Consider the following 17,883-nt stretch of genomic DNA (forward strand, 5'->3'; position numbering starts at 1 on the left):
CAGCTCCTCCTGGATGAACAGTCAAGTGGCCTCAAGCACAGCAGCAGCGCGGGTCATCATCAGCGTCAAGTCAGCGGCAACAGGCGCGATATCCGGTTAGGGATTTCAAAATAATGGCGGGCCTTCTTGACATCCGGTATTCTCTTCTCAGACCTGAATGCTTGCTGTTGACTTACACACTGTTTACTGCGGACTGTGTGTTGTTTTCATGCCTGGTAGGCTCATGTTAAATGCGGGTTTCACATATTGCCACTATATGATAAACTTGTAATTCCAGCTTTATGATATCTCATGTTTAATGTGAGAAGGGATTTTTATTGTGCTTCACATGCAACTGTCATTTTGTATTCCATTTGTAGCTTCTTTTTTTTTTATGACAGAAAATGGCTCTTGTTCCTGGGTGCTCTATAAAAAGGCATACATAATGTTACTGCTATCACAACATGTTTGTTTAATGTTAGAACGTTGGCTAAAGGACTATAATGACATTGTGATGGGGAAATGTTTATTATACTAGTCTTTTGTAAAGAAAAAAAGGAAAATACTCCTGAGCTGGAGACTTGAATGCTTGCATTTGCCTTACACACTGTTATTGAGGACTGTGTGTTGTTTTCATGCCAGATTAAAGAGTGAGCCAGTGTGAGAGCCTATGTGGCCGTGCCATCCTCCCCGCACCAGACATAAGGGGACAGATCCAACATCATTCTACAGATAAACACCCACAGTTACACATGCCTACATCGTTATCCTGGAACAAGTCAGATGCTCTGATGTAGACTGAATTATGGCCATTTACTGACAGATATAGAGATAGGTGAGAGACATTGCAGAGCTTTCACGCATTCTTACATTAGACTGCTGAAGGTGTGAAACTGAAACACAGCAAAGCATTTCCGCAAATGACTAAAAGAGCTGTGATGGTCTTGAGGTTTTGTCCCATGATGCTTAGAGGGTCTAGCATGCAGCATAACCACATTGCTGGTTACACTGTACCAAACGCTGACAATGACTGCAGACAGGTTGATTTTAGCTCTGTGCTTCATGTGTGTGTCTTCAAATGGTAAGGTATTTTGAGAGATGTTCATCCTCTTTTGCTAATTGAATTGTTTGATCTATTTGTACATTATTCAGTCGATTTAATTGATCATTGAGTCATCATGTCGTGTTTGTGACTTTACATACTGAAAAGTTGGCAGATCTGTTGACGATAACACAATATGATATTTCTACTGCGTAGAGTTGACTACGATATTTTTTGCATTATTTAAATACTTTTCTTTTTTTCTGTTTACTGCAGATCATTATTTCCCCCTTTAAAGCACAAGGTCTACTAACTGATCCAGTAATACTGGACTAGTTTTTTTAAAAATCAGTCTGTGTTATATTTGTAATCAGTGTCTGCAATAAGTTAAATATCATTGTTATGTTATTCTGCTTAATTATTCTCAACCCTGACATTTAATTTGAGGATTTTCAGATAAGAGTTGTGAATATCTTCAGTAACTTGAGAAACTTGTTCTTCTCTTCTCGTCAAGATGAGCCAAACCTTGCGAGTTCCTGTGACGACTCGGGGCTTTGTGAGACGCACACACTCAGTGCTCCACTCGGCTCCTCTGTCCTCCTACCATGCAACTTTTTGACAAGAAGCCCCGACTGGGTGTCATGGGTCCACATTCCTGAGATGAACCTGGTCCAGCTCACATCTAATGGCCGTGTTAAGTTCGTGGACCCCAGATATGGCCGGGTGAAAGCCTTTCCAAACCAGGGCTCAGAGGGGAACTACTCCATCTGCATTGACAAGCTTAAAAACTCCGACCTGGGGTGTTACCGCTGTGAGCAGGGGAAGGACTGTCTTCAAGTGGAATTGGTAGCTGAGATAGGTGAGAGGATTTCTATTTCAAGCTTTGAAGGTCTTGCTTTTCTCATTTAGGCCAAACTCATGTGAAAGGACGAGCGAAAGAGCAAGAGTTTCCTGTGAGACGCATTTTTGTAAAAACCACAACTTCTCATGCAGGCAGAGTGAGTGAAGAGCTCCTGCTGCTGGTTTACATCTGTGCTGGCATGGCTTTCATTAATTAATGGGTCACGACGAGCAAAAAAGTTTTTCAACTAGTGCTATAGACATTTTACAAGCTGAGTTTAAGAAAACTTAAACATACTGTAGTAATGGGCACACAGGAATTGAGTTGCTGACTGGATACGCAGCAGAATTAGTTTGCTGACGACTGTTTAGATATAATCTTGTTCTACTTTTCAAGTGAGCTGATGACTGAAATGTTTTAGATTATCCACCATGTAACTAGCAAAATTAAACTGGATACACCTTAAGTGCACTTGCGCCATGGCTAAGATTGTTTAAATAGGGCCTTTGTATGTCACAGAGAGAATCTCAGATAGACGTTTGCATTCACAGTTACATTTCACATTTTCACGGCTTTCTTCGTCATCTGTGATGTGAAAACGTTACATTTCCACACAGACAGAGAAGGTAAAGTGTGTATATTTATAGTTCCCTTTACTAGTAGCTTGTATCCATGGTCCCTCCAGCTGATCAGTGAGGAACGACGCTACCTCCAGAGGGAGGATGACTGATTCTTTCCTCTGTGCAGCCCCATGCATTTTAAAATCCTCCTTACTGTACACATACTGATCACAATTTCATCCACCGTGCTCAATAAGAGCAAAATCTCGCCCTGTCTCAACCCAAGCATGAAGTAGAACTTCATCAAATCATGTAAATAAGATATAATAACAATATAAATGATCACGTTCTTACAATAAAGTTTTCATGTGTTAAAGTGATAGGTTTTTTTTATTGTGTGGCAGCAAAACGCCTCCGTAGAAAAGAAAGAGCAACAGTATGTCACCCAGTTTTTCTCAGAGAAAGGTGGGTGTAGTCTGTGAGTGGTTGAATTTAACCTGTTAGCTACATTTACAGATACCTTTCACTCCTTTCCAACCTACATTTAATCAGCGCAGGTAAATGTTTAGCAAGCTAATTATACTAAATCTGTTGTCCTTGCCCCTCCTACCAGACTCAAGAAAAGATTCATCAGCACGCCGTCCCCGACCCAATGAACCATCTCAAGAGGGTGAGCAACACTGTGTCGTATGACATGTCAGTTAGCATCATTGTGGGCGTCTGTTGTTTTTTTTTACTATTATGAAAAAAGGAAGCCAAAACTTTTTCAATCAAACACTGTTATTATTTTTCCACACAATGATAATTATATGAAACATAAACAGCCTATAGTTTGTATTGGATGCTGGACAGTTTGAAGCATTGAGTGACTCAGTCTATATTAAAGTTACAGCCAATACTAAAATAAAACCTTCAAGTCAGATGCTTTGATGCAGACTGAATTATGGCCATTTAATGACATCTACAGATATAGACTTTATTCATTGTTTTGCTAACATGTATACTACCATGTGTTCAACTCATTTTCCATTCAATAATTTTACAATAAAAAATGCATTTAGACTGTTAAACATGGTCTTTAGCACATTTCTTATAGAGAGTATCAGTCTTGCGTCAAATAGTGAATTCCACTGTATGCAGACTGTTGCATGTATGTCTGCACAGTGTTATAATAACACAGCTCACTGGCAGTAAACATCATACTGTAAGTGTTGGACTGCAAGTTATGGAAAGCTTTGAATGGGTCGACTGGGTCCTGGTGATGTGGTGACAGCAGTTGCACGTGGCCTGTGTTGATGGGGCCCGATGTGATATTTCTTCATGGGGCCTAAAATCCCTGGTGCCGCCCCTGGTCACACTGTGTGAGACGCTGACAATGATTTCAGACAGGTTGATTTTTCTTTTATCCCTGTGCTTCATATGTGTGTCTTCAAATGGTAAGTTCTTTTGTGAAATTAAAGGATTAGAGTATTATTTAATTAATAAAATGCGATCTTGCGGTGTTACCGCTGTGAGCAGGGGAAAGACTGTCTTCAAGTGGAATTGGTTGCTGAGATAGGTGGTTAGTTACACACATAGATACACCTGACATACAAAATATTTGTGTTCGATAAACACAGTTGTTAGGTACACATACAATCTCGGCCTTTAAATCAGTCCGTGTGACCACAAAGTCTGCCTTCATCTGCGCATCAGAAGCCTGCTTTCTTCTGAAGCATCACCAGATTTTAACCGGAAGTGGTCTGACAGTGATAGACATTTCAGAGCTTTCACGCATTCTCAGTGTTAAAGATACATTTTCATTGATTTGAATTTAATGTTTGACCTGATCAGCACACAGTTTGAAAAACAAAACCAGTTCTGTCAAGCATGTCGAAGGTGTGAAACTGAAACACAGCAAAGCATTTCCGCAAATGACTAAAAGAGCTGTGATGGTCTTGCGGTTTTGTCCCATGATGCTTAGAGGGTCTAGCATGCAGCAGAACCACATTGCTGGTTACACTGTACCAAACGCTGACAATGACTGCAGACAGGTTGATGTTTCTGTTAGCCCTGTGCTTCATGTGTGTGTCTTCAAATGGTAAGTTTCTTGACAGATGTTCATCGTCTTTTGCTAATTGAATTGTTTGATCTATTTATACATTATTCAGTCGATTTAATTTATCATTGAGTCATCATGTCGTGTTTGTGACTTTACGTACTGAAAAGTTGGCAGATCTGTTGACGACAACACAATATGATATTTCTACTGTGTAGAGTTGACTACGATATTTTAATTAAAAAATTTTTCCAATATACTGCAGATCATTATTTTCCCCATTTAAAACATAAGGTCTGTCTGCAATAAGTTAAATATCATTTTTATGTTATTCTGCTTAGTTGCCATATAAACGTGTTATCCAGTTACATGTAACACATTTATTCTCAACCCTGACATTTAATTTGAGGATTTTCAGATAAAAGTTGTGAATATCTTCAGTAACTCATAAACTTGTTCTTGTCTCTTCTTGTCCAGATGAGCCGAACCTTGCGAGCTCCTGTGACGACTCGGGGCTTTGTGAGAAGCGTACACTCAGTGCTCCACTCGGCTCCTCTGTCCTCCTACCATGCAACTTTTTGACAAGAAGCCTCAATTGGGTGTCATGGGTCCACCTTCCTCAGATGAACCTGGTCAAGCTCACATCTAATGGCCGTGTTAAGTTCGCGGACCCCAGATATGGTCGGGTGAAAGCCTTTCCAAACCAGGGCTCAGAGGGGAACTACTCCATCTGCATTGACGAGCTTAAAAACTCCGACCTGGGGTGTTACCGCTGTGAGCAGGGGAAGGACTGTCTTCAAGTGCAATTGGTAGCTGAGATAGGTGAGGGGATTTCTATTTAAAGCTTTGAAGGTCTTGCTTTTCTCATTTAGTGAAGGGCATCGGGCCTCTTCCTTTCCATGGTCACAGACCTCATAGGCCAAACTCATGTGAAAGGACGAGCGAAACAGCAAGAGTTTCCTGTGAGATGCATCTTTTGTAAAAACCACAACTTATCATGCAGGCAGAGTGAGTGAAGAGATCCTGCTGCTGGTTTTCATCTGTGCTGGCGTGGCTTTCATTCTGCTGATTGTCGGTGGCTACTGCTGCTTGAAGTACATCTGTGAGTATACCTGCCCTGTCTGTCTCCTTCACTGAGCTGATGGATTGGTTGGTTCTTTAATAATACTTTTTGTTTTTATTTCAGTGGGCTATGTTACCTGGACACCCGACAATATGGGCAATCCTGCGGCTGCAGGTACTGAGAATGAGCAATAACTTCACAACTGACCATTTACATTAGATGCTTCCATGGTTGAATGTTGCTTGGTACACAGTTATTTTAACGCCAGAGCACAGGAATATGAGGACGATTATTAAAGGACGAGTACAATTTTTTATCCAACTTTTTTAAAAGGAGCGGCCACTGTTACGGTCAAACCCTCCCCTTCTAATTGCTGGATTTCGAGATTATATTGTGTTATTTATTAGCCCGTTGAGCCTCAAGGAATCTTGAATCTGATAAAGTTTGATTTGTTATAAAGAGTTGCATCTGTTGAAAGTTATCTAAAAAAGATATATCATACAAAGGACAGGGAAAATATACATAACAGTAGAAAAAGCATATTGACAAGACAGAGTTAGGTGAAAAGATTGATAGGGAACCACTCTCTGAATGCTTAATGTGTAACCAGAGTCAGGAGGCGATTAGCTTAACTTAGCACAAAGACTAGAAAAAGGGGACACCAGGAGCTGCAAACAAGGTCAGTTGTGAGGTTTTATATTTGTAAAACTTCCCTCAAGCTGAGAAAGGCAATTTCAAAATCTGCGGTGTCTGTAAAGTCTATAGGCTGAGTGGGAACTTGCAGGCGGGGGAACTCTACTGCATGTATTCAGTGGGCCACATAACCAGGAAGTTAACACGGAAGCCAGAAAACCACCATCTTTGCATCTGGTATCTAGTAATTATATAAATCTATGGGTTAGCCATGTGTCTGTCCAAGGGTAGCAAATCTGTGGGCACCTTCGGCAAAAGTTTATTAAAACTAATTAACAACATAATATCTTGTTTGCTCAATCTTAAAAAAAAAAGAAATAAAACTAAAACAACCTTGAAACCAAGCCATGCTCGCAGTTTCCAGTCTTGATGCTAAGCTAATCTAACAAACTGCTGGCAGTAGCCTTGTATCAATCTCCTCATCCAACTTTTGTTGAGACACAAAACAAGCATATTTTCCAAAATGTCTGTCTGTCTCACTGCAGGTGCTAGTGCTCCACCTCAGGAAACAGGCAGAGAACGACAGAGAGGTAATCTATCACAATAACGAAACAAACACACACTCTCACTCAAGTAATATTTCTGTTTCTGTTTTATTATGACGTGTTTATTTCTTCACAAGAAACTCACAATGTGTTTCATTTTCCCACAGGAGAAGACAACCTTGTCTATGGTGCGTTCACACAGCTCCTCTCTCTCTTTTGATCCTTCATTTCAGAGTCATCTTCACTAATTCACTTTGTTTAAATGTTATCGTATCCCAATGTCAATAAACTCTGAACTGATCCTGTTTAAATGTCAGAAAATGATGACCAAGGTCGAGTGAACCAGTGGGACCACCCTTCCAGAAATCTCAGCGGTGTACCAGGAGTTCAGCCTCACCCGGACATGACTCAACCCACTCAGAGTGGGATTTATCCAAACGTGGACCAGTTCAACTTTGAGAGGATGGAAAGTCACAGAAGAAAACAGAGATTTCATAGAGGTGCTTGGTATTCAGTTAAATCACTGCAGTCTGTATTACTGGTGTCTTTTATCACCTTGTCATGAGAAACTCCGTCTTCTCTCTCCCCTGCAGAACTCTTCAACAGATTACGGCAAGCAAGTTTCAGTCGGCATCATTATGGTATGATACACTTTTGTTATTATAATACATGATTTAAAATGCTGCCAGGAATTTCACTTTGTCATTTTGTCACTCAGTTAACCAAAGTGAGCTCAGCAAGCAGCAAGCGATGTCGACTCAGGCGAGGAATCAACGCAGAGGTAAGTCGATTTTCTTTGCCTCGAGTCATCTGTTGTGAGAATAAACAGCATAAACAAAACTCACTGAGGTGTTTCATTTTGCAGGAAATGTGGGGAAAAAGACAGTCGAAGAAAGTGAGTGCTGACTTCATCTGTGGGCATGTGCGAGATGAAATGATGCTGTGCGCTGAAACTGCTCACCCACTTCTCCGTTTTTTGCTCCTCAGATCGTGAATACAAAAACCCGATTTATAACAGGAGCACAGAGCAGCTCAACAACCTGTAGAGAACCAAGGACACAGTTCTGCTGAGATGTTTTCAACATCCATCCAGTCGCTCGTGATTCATTTAACACAAAGAGTTTAAACTTGCTGCATGACTTATTGTGTTTGTGTGTTGTAAAAATGCACTGTATATCACTGCCTGTACATCTATGTGTAAAGATCTTTACATACAAAAAATAAAAGTCTGTATACTGTATGTGCTGAGTGAGGTAAACGTATGTATGTGAGTTGTGCATTATGTAATAGTGAAATATCCAAATGACAGAAGCTGTGTGACAATCCAGCACTTTAATGTAGATGCCCTGGCCAAGCGATCTTGTTCTGCAGATGTAAGAAAACATGTTTGTTTGGTAGAGACCCCAACAAATTGTGATGTCAAGATAATGCAAAATGATTTTTTTTTTCATCATAGCGTGACATCCTAGTTTAATACTTTCAAAATAAACTGCTTTTTGACCAAATAAAACATGTCTGACCTGTGGATAAAATGTAAGCTCTGTGTGTTTCTCTGTTGATCGTAAATGAAAGTAGGTACAGGCCTTCTTACCAAACCACATGAACACTGTAGCCTGTTAGCAGAAACCAGTTGATTTAAACACAGGACCCCGATTCTGTGAGGTGACAGAACCACTGTGAGCTGCTTTTACTCTCGTGCCAATTAAGCCAAACGAGAAGCAGCGGCTCCACCTGTCAGAGAGCCTCCAAAGATGAAGGCTCACAATTCAGACTTCATCTTGGTGACACGTATTTCATTTTGGCTGCTTCTTTTGAGGCGTGAAGCTGTTTCTTCTTCAAAACAATTTCAAGCGGCAATCTACAACACTGTGGATGACAACGCGCTGATTTGCCGTGATGGGTTCATGTCTGTCAACATATCAAAGGGACAATTTGCTGATCTGCCTTTTACTATTTATGTTCAAGGTGAGTCAGACACTAAAAATATATGGTGTTGATGATGATACAAAAAAAAAGCTTTGAAGTGTTTGCTGTGCTCTTGCTCGTGTCCAAATTTTCACACAGATGATCGCAGCGGATATTACCAAGCTGCTGCTGTAGCAGAGCAGTGTCGCTACTTCCTGGAAGAAACTGACACCTTTGTTACCTTCACGGTTGCTTCACATGGATGTTTTGTGAGAAGACAAGTGAGCAGAAAAGTCTCTCAAACTATTTAATTTTAGATTTCAGTGTACAGTTGTCTTTCTCATATTCTAATCTTTGTTCAACAGAAATATATCACAAATCTGACGATTGTCATCATGGCACCTGCGGACAGGGGAAGAGTTAATATTATCAGATCAATACCTCTCGTATGTGAAAGGAACGCTGAAGGTTGTGGTTTCATTTGTGCAGATAAACACCGTAGCATGTTTCAGAATGCAGTTTATCGCTAATTCTCTGCGTGTTTTCTACAGAAGTGAGCAAAAACAGTAACCCACTGGTGTCGAGACATCCTTCCTGCAACAAGGATGGGTTCGACATCACCATTTCTCAGAACGCCACAGTCCCACCTCTGAACCTGGATGCAGTCTGGATCCCTTCGAGCCAAAGCCACAACTGTAAACCCCGAAAAAGATCCAAGGATGCTGTCACGTTCAGCTTTCCATTCTCTGATTGTGGCACGCAGTCCATGGTAGATGTAAAATCCATATTCTTTAAACAAGTCAGATGGTATTTTTGTGACTGAATATCTGGTTGTGTTTTGCAGATATCTGATGGGACTATAACGTACTGGGTCAACATTGAGGTGAAACAACGTTCGCAGGGAGGCTCAATCTTTCGTGACACTCCTTTCCAGTAAGAAATGAAAACGTGTCTTACTTTTTGAAGGTAATGGAGACTCATTTCAATCGTTTGTTTTGTTTTCTGTTTTAGTCTTACTGTGCATTGTAGCTTTGCCCTTGCCCAAATGACTCATCTGGGCATCGACGTTCAGGGAGAAAAGTCCCCATCGACACTGAAGAGTGAGGGACGACTGAGGACAGAAATGAGGTTTGCCAAAGGTCAAGTTTATATTTGCATTTCATTCCTAATGATTACTTTTACTGTCCATAAAAGTTTTTTTTATAAATGTATGTGTATGTATGCTTTTATTCAACAAAATATCCTGAGAAAGTATATACATGACATGAAAATGAATTAATTGCTGTTTACTTTGAAGGGCCAGTAGTAATACTTCTGTTTTTACATTTTATCTACAGATTCTAATTACAGGTCTTTCTACTCTTCGTCTCGAGACTCTCCGACAGTGACTGAGCTCGGCCAGCCTGTGTATGTGGAGGTGTTTGTTCTCAAACATGAGGACGAGGATCTGAAGCTGCTGCTGGAGGACTGCTGGGCGACACCGACTAAAAACCCTCATGACCCCAAAAGATGGAAGCTGCTTGTTAAAGGGTGAATCCTCATGGAAGCAGCAGTCTATATTTTATGTACATCTTTACCTGTACTTTGATCAACTCAAGCTCAACTTTGTGTCTGATCCAGATGTCCTTTCACTGGCGATAGCCACAGAACTGTTGTGCTGCCAGTCGTCTCCAACAAGGAGCTGAAGTATCCCTCTCTTCATAAGAGGTTTTCAGTCAAGATGTTCTCATTTGTGAAGCCCCCGACATTTGAACATCTGGTGAGAGAATTTCTTTTTTCAAATGAGACGCTGGTATTTTTTAGCCTTAGTGATTTTTTTTCTCTTTTTTTTTTAACTAGGATGTCCTTCTACAGGTATATTTCCACTGTGATATAGAGTTATGTAAAGGACCAGGTTGCTCACAACCCTGCGGGAACGGTAAGTGGATCTGCAGCATTTTCATCCTTTATGAATCTGTCCTGGATTATTCATTTACACTCTGGTTTACACGTAACACTGTGAGTCTTTGTTTTTTCCATGTCTTTCAGGAAGGAGAAAATTTAGAGGAATCACATCAGGGCCAGGACAGACGATTCTTTACAGTGAGGTCTCTGGTGGACCTCTTCTTTACCTGCTGTAAATTAACAGAAAAGAGATAGTTGGTAGTATTTGGAAGTAACTGTCAATGATTTGTACTGACAATAAATCAACCTTACCATAATGAGATGTTAGATATCATGTTAATATCATTTTCATTTTCACATTAACCTTGTGAAGAGGTGTCAGAAGGTGTCAGAAGGTCCACTTTTCAATAGAATGGGCCTACCCCAAAACTCACCTCAGTGACCAGCATTACCTCTTGATATTAAAGGATAACTACCGTTTTTTACAACCTGGACCTTATTTCCAGCAAAATATATGGTCATGTACTCACCCAGATAACTTTGGTGTCATTCGGCGTCGTTCGGACGAAATTAGATCCAGTGTAGCGCCGATATATCCATATAATGCGAGTAACGGGGCATCGACACACAGCCTCTATATAACGCATTATCTACCACGAAACTAGTTCATTTCACCAATATTTTGTTACGATACGCTAGTGCTATTCCCCTCTGAGTCCGGGCTCGTCTGTTGTCAACATCCGGGGTCTGTAGGTTGACCTACTACCTCTGACCTGGAAGATGTCGTCTCTGAGCTGCGCGCGCACCCGCGACAGCCCGGCTTGTTTACCTGTAGCTGCTACTGCTAGTTTGACCCCGGATGTTGATAACGGACGAGCCCGGACTCAGAGGGGAATAGCACTAGCATATCATAACAAAATATTGGTGAAATGAACTAGTTTCGTGGCAGATAATGCGTTATAGAGGCTGTGTGTTGATGCCCCGTTACTCGCATTATATGGATATATCGGCGCTACGCTGGATCTAATTTCGTCCGAACAACTTCAAATGACACCAAAGTTATCTGGGTGAGTAAATGACCATATAGTTTGCTAGAAATAAGGTCCAGGTTATAAAAAACGGTAGTTATCCTTTAAAATTAGGTGTGCACCTGTCCCCCTGCTCAAACCAGAGGTGTTTTCCTAAGAAGTAGGCTATGGGTTTCTAATAGTCATTTAGTTCATTCTAAGTTGGATTGACAAAGTTACATCTTTGCCAGGTTCAAACTAGTGCAGGGTATGCTTTTGATTCAACAAATGTATAACTGTTGCGTGTAAAATACAAGACTGTCACTGTAGATCATTTACAATGTTGACTCACTTCTCCTGCAGCAGATTATTTTGGTCTTCAATATTTGATGATGAAATACAGAGGGAAAAGGTTTGCTGTATTTTAAGTTTTTGTCATTACTGTACTGGCTCTTGTTTGTTTTGGTTGGATGAACAGATCGCTGCTCGGGGACTCAAAGAAAGACCTCAGACAGCATCATATAATTAATTTTCAAACACTTTGGGCAAATTTCACACACACAAATGTTAAATATTTTCATTGAGAGAAAAGGACCAATATTCCGATTACTTTGACTAAATTGACTAAACAGACAAGGATCCCATGGACATATGAATCAATCTACTTTTTTATATCCCATTTGTTTGATTATTTGGTGTAGGCAATTAAGTGTTTAAAAAAAAAAACTTAATTTGAAAAGTCCAGACGGGCTTTTATTGTGGTGGAGAGCGTGGGTCACGTGCCCGCAGCGCGACCAATAGAAACGCAGAGTGGGTTCGTTTGCGGAAGTTACTGTCCGAGTGTGTCGTCTTTTAAAACGAGTGGAAGAAAGGTGAAAGAAGTTGCTGTTTTGTTCGGTTTGCTGCAGTCTGTGGACACACACACCAACTAAACCGTGTCCCGCATGATTTACGCCGGTATTCATTCCTGTCTGTGTGGCTCTTCGCACTGATATCTGCTGCTAAAGCTGGTCAGAGCCGTCGGTCATGTCCAAATCATCAAGATGGGACTCGACAGAAAACGAGTCAAAACACCTGCCGATCTACCGGCACAAATCCAAGCTGGTTCAGGCTGTTGAAGGCAGCACTTTTCTGGTTGTCACCGGTGAGACCGGCAGCGGGAAAACCACACAACTTCCACAGTACCTGCATCAAGCAGGTGAGCTGTCGTGTTGCTGTCCTGTCCCTGCAAAACCACAATGTGAAGCTTAATATGCAACATGTAGATGCAACTTAATGCGGTTGTGTCGGTTTAACAGCTCCGGACTATAAGCATTCTGTAAAGTTAGGGTACAGATGTGTCAAATATGAACCTCTCTCTTTTTTTTTTGTGCAGGTATGTGTAGAAATGGCAAAATCGGCATCACGCAGCCCCGCCGGGTGGCTGCCATCACAGTGGCCCAGAGGGTGGCCCAGGAGATGCAGTGCACTCTGGGTAGAGAGGTTGGCTACCAAGTGCGCTTTGATGACTGCACATCACAGGTGAGGGGCAAAGACGACTCATCTTTTCTACAAAACTCAATGTATTTAATGTCAAATGTTTGAAAGAGTGTTTGACTGTGTTTGATCCAGGACACTGTGGTGAAGTACATGACAGACGGCTGTTTGCTCAGAGAGATCCTGGCAGATCCTGTGCTTTCCCAGTACAGTGTTGTAATCTTGGATGAAGTCCACGAACGCAGCCTCAACACGGTGAGTCAGTATATGCCACTGGCCCAATGTCATACACCTATATAATTGATGCACTACACTGTCGGATGCATACATATCTGTCGTCTTTCTGTCAATGTTTCAACACACATTTTGACTAAGTGCTCTCATCTGATGCAGGATATTCTCCTGGGTTTATTGAAGAAGATGTTCTCCGACCCTGCCGAGGCCACCAAGGGCCGATCTTTCCCTTTGAAGGTGGTGGTAATGTCCGCCACCTTGGAAACTGACAAACTTTCAGCCTTTCTCAGCGACTGTCCGGTGTTCGCTATTCCCGGGAGGACTTTTCCTGTCACCTGCACATTTGGCACTGCTGTAGGACCTAAAGACGTAGAGAGCACTGGCTATGTAAAAGAGGTACTGAGTGTCAGCGTCATGTAGGATGTTTAGTTTTCTTTATCGTTACAGGGGGAAAAACATTTACTCAGGCCTGTATCCGGTGGTTTGAATCTATTCATAACGTTGACTTTCAATTTCAAAGTCAGCATTTAAATGCTGCAAAACTTTTTTTTTATTTTGCATCTATTCAGTGATTCTGGAGAAAGATTGTTGAGTCTCATTCCTAGATCGTCACACCATAGATGACTCAGACCGCAACTATTGCAGCAATCTGACAGCACCATAAATTGCTTTTATATAACCACAATAACAAGAAGTCTATTTCGGCACTAACACTATTACTTGAGTAATTTACTCTGTGCACCATTTAATCCAACGAGTCACTTTTTTCAAATTGAGGATGTTATTTGAGGATTTTTTTTTTTTTAGGGTGATGACATCATAAATATGATGACAGGCATTAAAATCTTCACTCGAAAACCTCAATAGAAGCTTCAAAAAAACCAAGACATTTGATTCGGCACTGCATTTATTTTCACTTCTTTACAATCATTACTCGTTGATCAAGTTTGGTTTTTAGCATTGATTTTAATTTGCTCCTCAGGTTGTTAGAATGGCCCTTGATGTGCACACCAGTGAAATGGCTGGGGATATTCTTGTGTTTTTGACAGGTAAGTCATCATTATCGAGCCCTAAGATCTCACTATACATCTTTACCCTGACAAAATCTGCCACATTGATTCTCCATGTTTGACAGGTCAGTCAGAGATTGAGCGCGCCTGCGACTTGCTGTTTGAGAAAGCTGAGTCTATAGACTACCGCTACGACGTCCAAGACCAAACAGTGGAGGGCCTTCTTATTTTGCCCCTCTATGGATCCATGCCCACTGGTGAATAGCCTACAACAGCTGTTACATCTTACTCATTGTTAAGTAGATTGTATGTAGCTTTTTCCAGATTAAGTCGAAAATATTTCTGTGTGATGCTACTGTGAAAGAAAGAAAACGAAACATTGATTATTTTTGGTCTCTTCACAGATCAACAGAGGCAGATATTTCAGCCTCCGCCCTCAAGAATCAGGAAGTGTGTAGTGGCCACTAACATTGCAGCTACATCTCTCACCATCAATGGCATAAAGTGAGCGAGGCCTGCGGTTTACCACTGCAACAATGAAGTATGTGTGTGTGATCAGCACTAAATATATTACGGACTTTCCCACAAAACCAATTATTTTTCTGTAAAGGTACATCATAGACAGCGGGTTTGTGAAGCAGCTCAACCACAACTCCAGGGTGGGCATGGATATCTTGGAGGTGGTGCCCATTTCAAAGTGAGTTTCTGATTGAGTAATGTGCCACTGCGAACCTGCAAAAAAAATGTTTGTTAAAGTGATTTTCCTGCTTACACACACACGCCATTAAGAGAGCTTGCCAACAGAGATTTGGGCTGGATTCTTATGGGGGGGATTTTCTGTGATTAGGAGCGAGGCTGAGCAGAGAGCGGGCCGAGCTGGAAGGACCTCAGCTGGGAAATGTTTTCGAATCTACAACAAGGAATTCTGGGAGAAGAGCATGCCTGAGTATACCATTCCAGAAATCCAGAGGACGAGTCTGACTGCGGTGGTACTCACACTCAAGTGCCTGGGCGTTCATGATGTCATTAGGTACACTGATACATCATCTGTGGCTGTTTGCTTTCTTATAGTTCCTTTCACCTCCTTTAGTCATGACATTTTCTTTTAAGGTTCCCTTATCTGGACTGTCCTGAGGAACGGTTTCTTCTCGAGGCCTTAAAACAGCTCTACCAATTTGATGCCATCGACAGGTGAGTGGTTGTGCCCGTGGACCGGATTTAAGCTTCAAGCAGAAGTGGGTTTGTGTGAAATTTCATGAGCTCTTATCTCTCCGGTCTGTTGGCTATAGGAGAGGTAGAGTGACCCAGCTGGGGGAGCTGATGGTGGAGTTCCCCCTGCAACCAGGCCTTACCAGGGCTGTGCTCAAAGCCACTTCGCTCGGCTGTCAGGACCTGCTGCTCCCCGTGGCCGCCATGCTGTCCGTGGAGAACATTTTTATCAGGCCAGGTCAGCACTGTAATTGAAAGAAAATATAATACACACAGAAGCGTTGAAGTGTAGTGTGAAGACTTTGAATTCACACATTTTTGGCTGATTTCTTCCTTCCTGCAGGTAACCCCGAGAAGCAGAAAGAGGTAGATAAAAAACACAGAGCGCTGGCTACCAAGAGCGGCGGCATGAATGACTTTGCCACACTCCTCAGTGTGTTTCAGTTGTGTAAATCCAGGTAAGTCATGAAGTCTCATACTTGCACTGTTTTCAGTATTCACTATAAGTTTGAGCCTTTCTCTTGCATTCTACAGTGACAGACCCTCAGCATGGTGTAAAGACAATTGGATCCACTGGAGGGCGCTGAAGTCAGCCTTCAGTGTGGAGACTCAGCTGCGAGAGATAGTCCTCCGCCTCCAGCAGGTACAGCAGTTTACAGAGCTGCTGCGAGAGCTGTTTTCACCCCACACCAGTGTTGTACTCAAATAATTGCAACAAACCTCTTTGCAGATTGCTGTTGTCAGATGTTCAACTCCGTCATTTGTTCCTCACACTGCTGTGATAATTAGTTTCATAATTAGAGTCTGATGATTTTTCTCCTTTCAGAAGAGAGATTTCCCTGTGGAAACATTCGATGGCAATAAGAGTGAACTCTTCAGGCGATGCCTGTGCACAGGATACTTCACCAACGTTGCCAGAAGGTATCACCAAGGCTCATTTAATATCCATATTTAATCTCCTTTGGGATTCCTTGATTATTTCCAAGAAATGGGAAGAAATTGTTCAGTTAATTTTATTTTCTATCCCACGTAGGTCGATTGGTAAGGTGTTTTGCACAATGGATGGCAATGGATCCATGGTTAACATTCATCCATCATCATCGGTAAGTGTGTTTTTAAATTCATTCCAAAAGATCTTGATCATGAGGACACACCAACACGTTCATGATGCTTCTCTGATTTCTCCTTTGTTTATGATTCCTTGTTGCTCCAAGCTGTTTGACCAGGAGGGTGAGCTGAACTGGGTCATCTTCCACGATGTGCTGGTGACCTCACGCGTGTATATCAGGACCGTGTGCCCTATTCGTTATGAGTGGGTGAAGGACTTATTACCTAAACTCCATGAGGTGGACGTCTATGAACTGAGCAGCGTGGCAAGAGAAGAAGTGACTGATGAGGAGATGATAAAGTGGGAGACCAAGGAAGCAGCCAAAAGACAACCAGGTTGTCAGAATCTATAATAAGATGTTTATTTGGAAATTGTGATGTTGTACAGCATGATTTAAAGTGTTTGGTTCCTGCTATGGCCACATGTGACATGATCAGAAACTCAAATGGCACTCAGTAGAGTGCATACCTCCGCCAAAGCCCAACAGTTTCCTTTAATTCAATCAAGCCTAATCCAATCGAACTTGATAGCCCTGTATCACTTTATATTTTAAACCACCCATGACTTCTTAAACATAACTGAAGCTCACCAGATCTAAGATCCAACTCAAATTGTTCTCAGTCATAGATACCAACCATCTGATTATACCTGATTGTTTCCATTAAGATCCATGCTTTATTTGGATCTGCACCAAAAGTTGATGGGGTCTTTTCTGGTCCGAGACCCTTCCTCCATCCAAGCCTTGTGGAAAACTGTTCTGTAGTTTTTGTGTAATCCTGCTGACAAACCAACGAACCGACCGACCAAACACACAAACACACACAGGTGAAAACAAGAGTCTGCCTAAAGCATAAACTAATAGATTACTTTTTTCTTTTTTCAGAGGTTTCTACTGAGGATATCGTGAAGAAGCTGGAGAAGCGAAACGACGAAACCACCGTCAGCGACGCTCGTGCTCGCTACCTGCAACGAAAGCAACAAAGGCAGCAGAGTAAAGCTCTTTGACGGAGCGTTCATTCGCTCAGTGTATCACCAAGAAGCATTTTTGTAAATATCTGAACAATAAACCTTTATTACATTTACAATAACATTGCCTCTTCCTTCAATTCCCTTCACTGTGCACCTGCTACTGTAGGGGTGGATGGTTTCAGGGGTGCTCAGGTGTGTGTAGTGGTGGCAGGTAGACTGAAAGAACTACTGGTTTAAAGAGGAGGTGGGAGCTCTGAGTGAAAAGACACATTTTGTGACATCTGACGTGAATTTATTGCATTTTTTTTTTTCACTGCCTATCTCTCAGACAATCTGCACAGCAGCTCTGTGCAGCCGGGGTGAGGTTAAGGTTACAGTAT

General features: G+C 41.7%; 3 protein-coding genes and 1 long non-coding RNA gene across 9 annotated transcripts; 3 read left to right on the forward strand and 1 right to left on the reverse strand.

Moving 5' to 3' along the window:
* Nucleotides 1–13: 13 nt before the first annotated feature.
* On the forward strand, nt 14–8,011 carry LOC311256020 (uncharacterized protein; the record flags this gene model as incomplete). 4 transcript variants are annotated; one of them, XM_084350766.1, is made up of 14 exons in its annotated part: nt 18–95; nt 622–814; nt 1,536–1,880; nt 3,036–3,092; nt 4,938–5,282; nt 5,464–5,562; nt 5,647–5,697; nt 6,702–6,746; nt 6,869–6,889; nt 7,019–7,201; nt 7,295–7,342; nt 7,420–7,482; nt 7,567–7,596; nt 7,689–8,011. In XM_084350766.1, 12 exons carry the CDS (start codon nt 1,682–1,684, stop codon nt 7,745–7,747), a joined length of 1,200 nt encoding a protein of 399 aa, XP_084206892.1. In that variant the 3' UTR covers nt 7,748–8,011. The 4 variants fall into 4 exon arrangements, with proteins under 4 accessions (XP_084206890.1, XP_084206892.1, XP_084206891.1 ...); XM_084350765.1 differs by having other exon boundaries at nt 51–136; XM_084350764.1 differs by lacking the exon at nt 622–814 and having other exon boundaries at nt 14–95.
* Nucleotides 7,382–8,368, reverse strand: LOC311256022. Of its 2 annotated transcripts, none has more exons than XR_014622431.1 (3): nt 8,293–8,368; nt 7,663–7,741; nt 7,382–7,511 (listed from the first exon to the last, which is right to left on the reverse strand). It is a non-coding gene; the product is annotated as an uncharacterized lncRNA (long non-coding RNA). The 2 variants fall into 2 exon arrangements; XR_014622432.1 differs by having other exon boundaries at nt 7,609–7,741.
* A 24-nt stretch (nt 8,369–8,392) lies between these two features.
* LOC311256023 (zona pellucida sperm-binding protein 4-like) lies at nt 8,393–10,812 on the forward strand. Of its 2 annotated transcripts, none has more exons than XM_084350770.1 (10): nt 8,393–8,666; nt 8,766–8,887; nt 8,972–9,074; nt 9,158–9,375; nt 9,451–9,539; nt 9,618–9,745; nt 9,944–10,136; nt 10,227–10,365; nt 10,446–10,524; nt 10,635–10,812. In XM_084350770.1, exons 1-10 carry the CDS (start codon nt 8,453–8,455, stop codon nt 10,724–10,726), a joined length of 1,377 nt encoding a protein of 458 aa, XP_084206896.1. In that variant the 5' UTR covers nt 8,393–8,452; the 3' UTR covers nt 10,727–10,812. The 2 variants fall into 2 exon arrangements, with proteins under 2 accessions (XP_084206896.1, XP_084206897.1); XM_084350771.1 differs by having other exon boundaries at nt 10,461–10,524.
* A 1,482-nt stretch (nt 10,813–12,294) lies between these two features.
* On the forward strand, nt 12,295–17,616 carry dhx40 (DEAH (Asp-Glu-Ala-His) box polypeptide 40). The gene is made up of 17 exons (XM_084350774.1): nt 12,295–12,695; nt 12,873–13,018; nt 13,109–13,228; nt 13,367–13,603; nt 14,190–14,256; nt 14,343–14,474; nt 14,622–14,721; nt 14,828–14,914; nt 15,065–15,247; nt 15,328–15,408; nt 15,507–15,664; nt 15,770–15,884; nt 15,961–16,069; nt 16,253–16,347; nt 16,460–16,529; nt 16,641–16,869; nt 17,418–17,616. The coding sequence occupies exons 1-17, from the start codon at nt 12,524–12,526 to the stop codon at nt 17,537–17,539; spliced, it is 2,223 nt and encodes a 740-aa protein (XP_084206900.1). The 5' UTR covers nt 12,295–12,523; the 3' UTR covers nt 17,540–17,616.
* Nucleotides 17,617–17,883: the final 267 nt, after the last annotated feature.

Source organism: Pagrus pagrus (genome assembly GCF_965226575.1).
Source record: "Pagrus pagrus genome assembly, chromosome: 4".
Lineage (NCBI taxonomy): Eukaryota > Metazoa > Chordata > Actinopteri > Spariformes > Sparidae > Pagrus > Pagrus pagrus.

Excerpts from the sequence above, each read along its gene's own strand:
- LOC311256023 (XM_084350770.1), top strand. The coding sequence starts at position 8,453 with ATGAAGGCTCACAATTCAGACTTCATCTTGGTGACACGTATTTCATTT. Across the intron at positions 8,667-8,765 it reads TTTTACTATTTATGTTCAAG|ATGATCGCAGCGGATATTAC; the intron begins GTGAGTCAGACA and ends ATTTTCACACAG. Across the intron at positions 9,376-9,450 it reads ATTGTGGCACGCAGTCCATG|ATATCTGATGGGACTATAAC; the intron begins GTAGATGTAAAA and ends TGTGTTTTGCAG.
- dhx40 (XM_084350774.1), top strand. The coding sequence starts at position 12,524 with ATGTCCAAATCATCAAGATGGGACTCGACAGAAAACGAGTCAAAACAC. Across the intron at positions 15,665-15,769 it reads GAACATTTTTATCAGGCCAG|GTAACCCCGAGAAGCAGAAA; the intron begins GTCAGCACTGTA and ends TCCTTCCTGCAG. Across the intron at positions 16,870-17,417 it reads AGCAGCCAAAAGACAACCAG|AGGTTTCTACTGAGGATATC; the intron begins GTTGTCAGAATC and ends TTCTTTTTTCAG.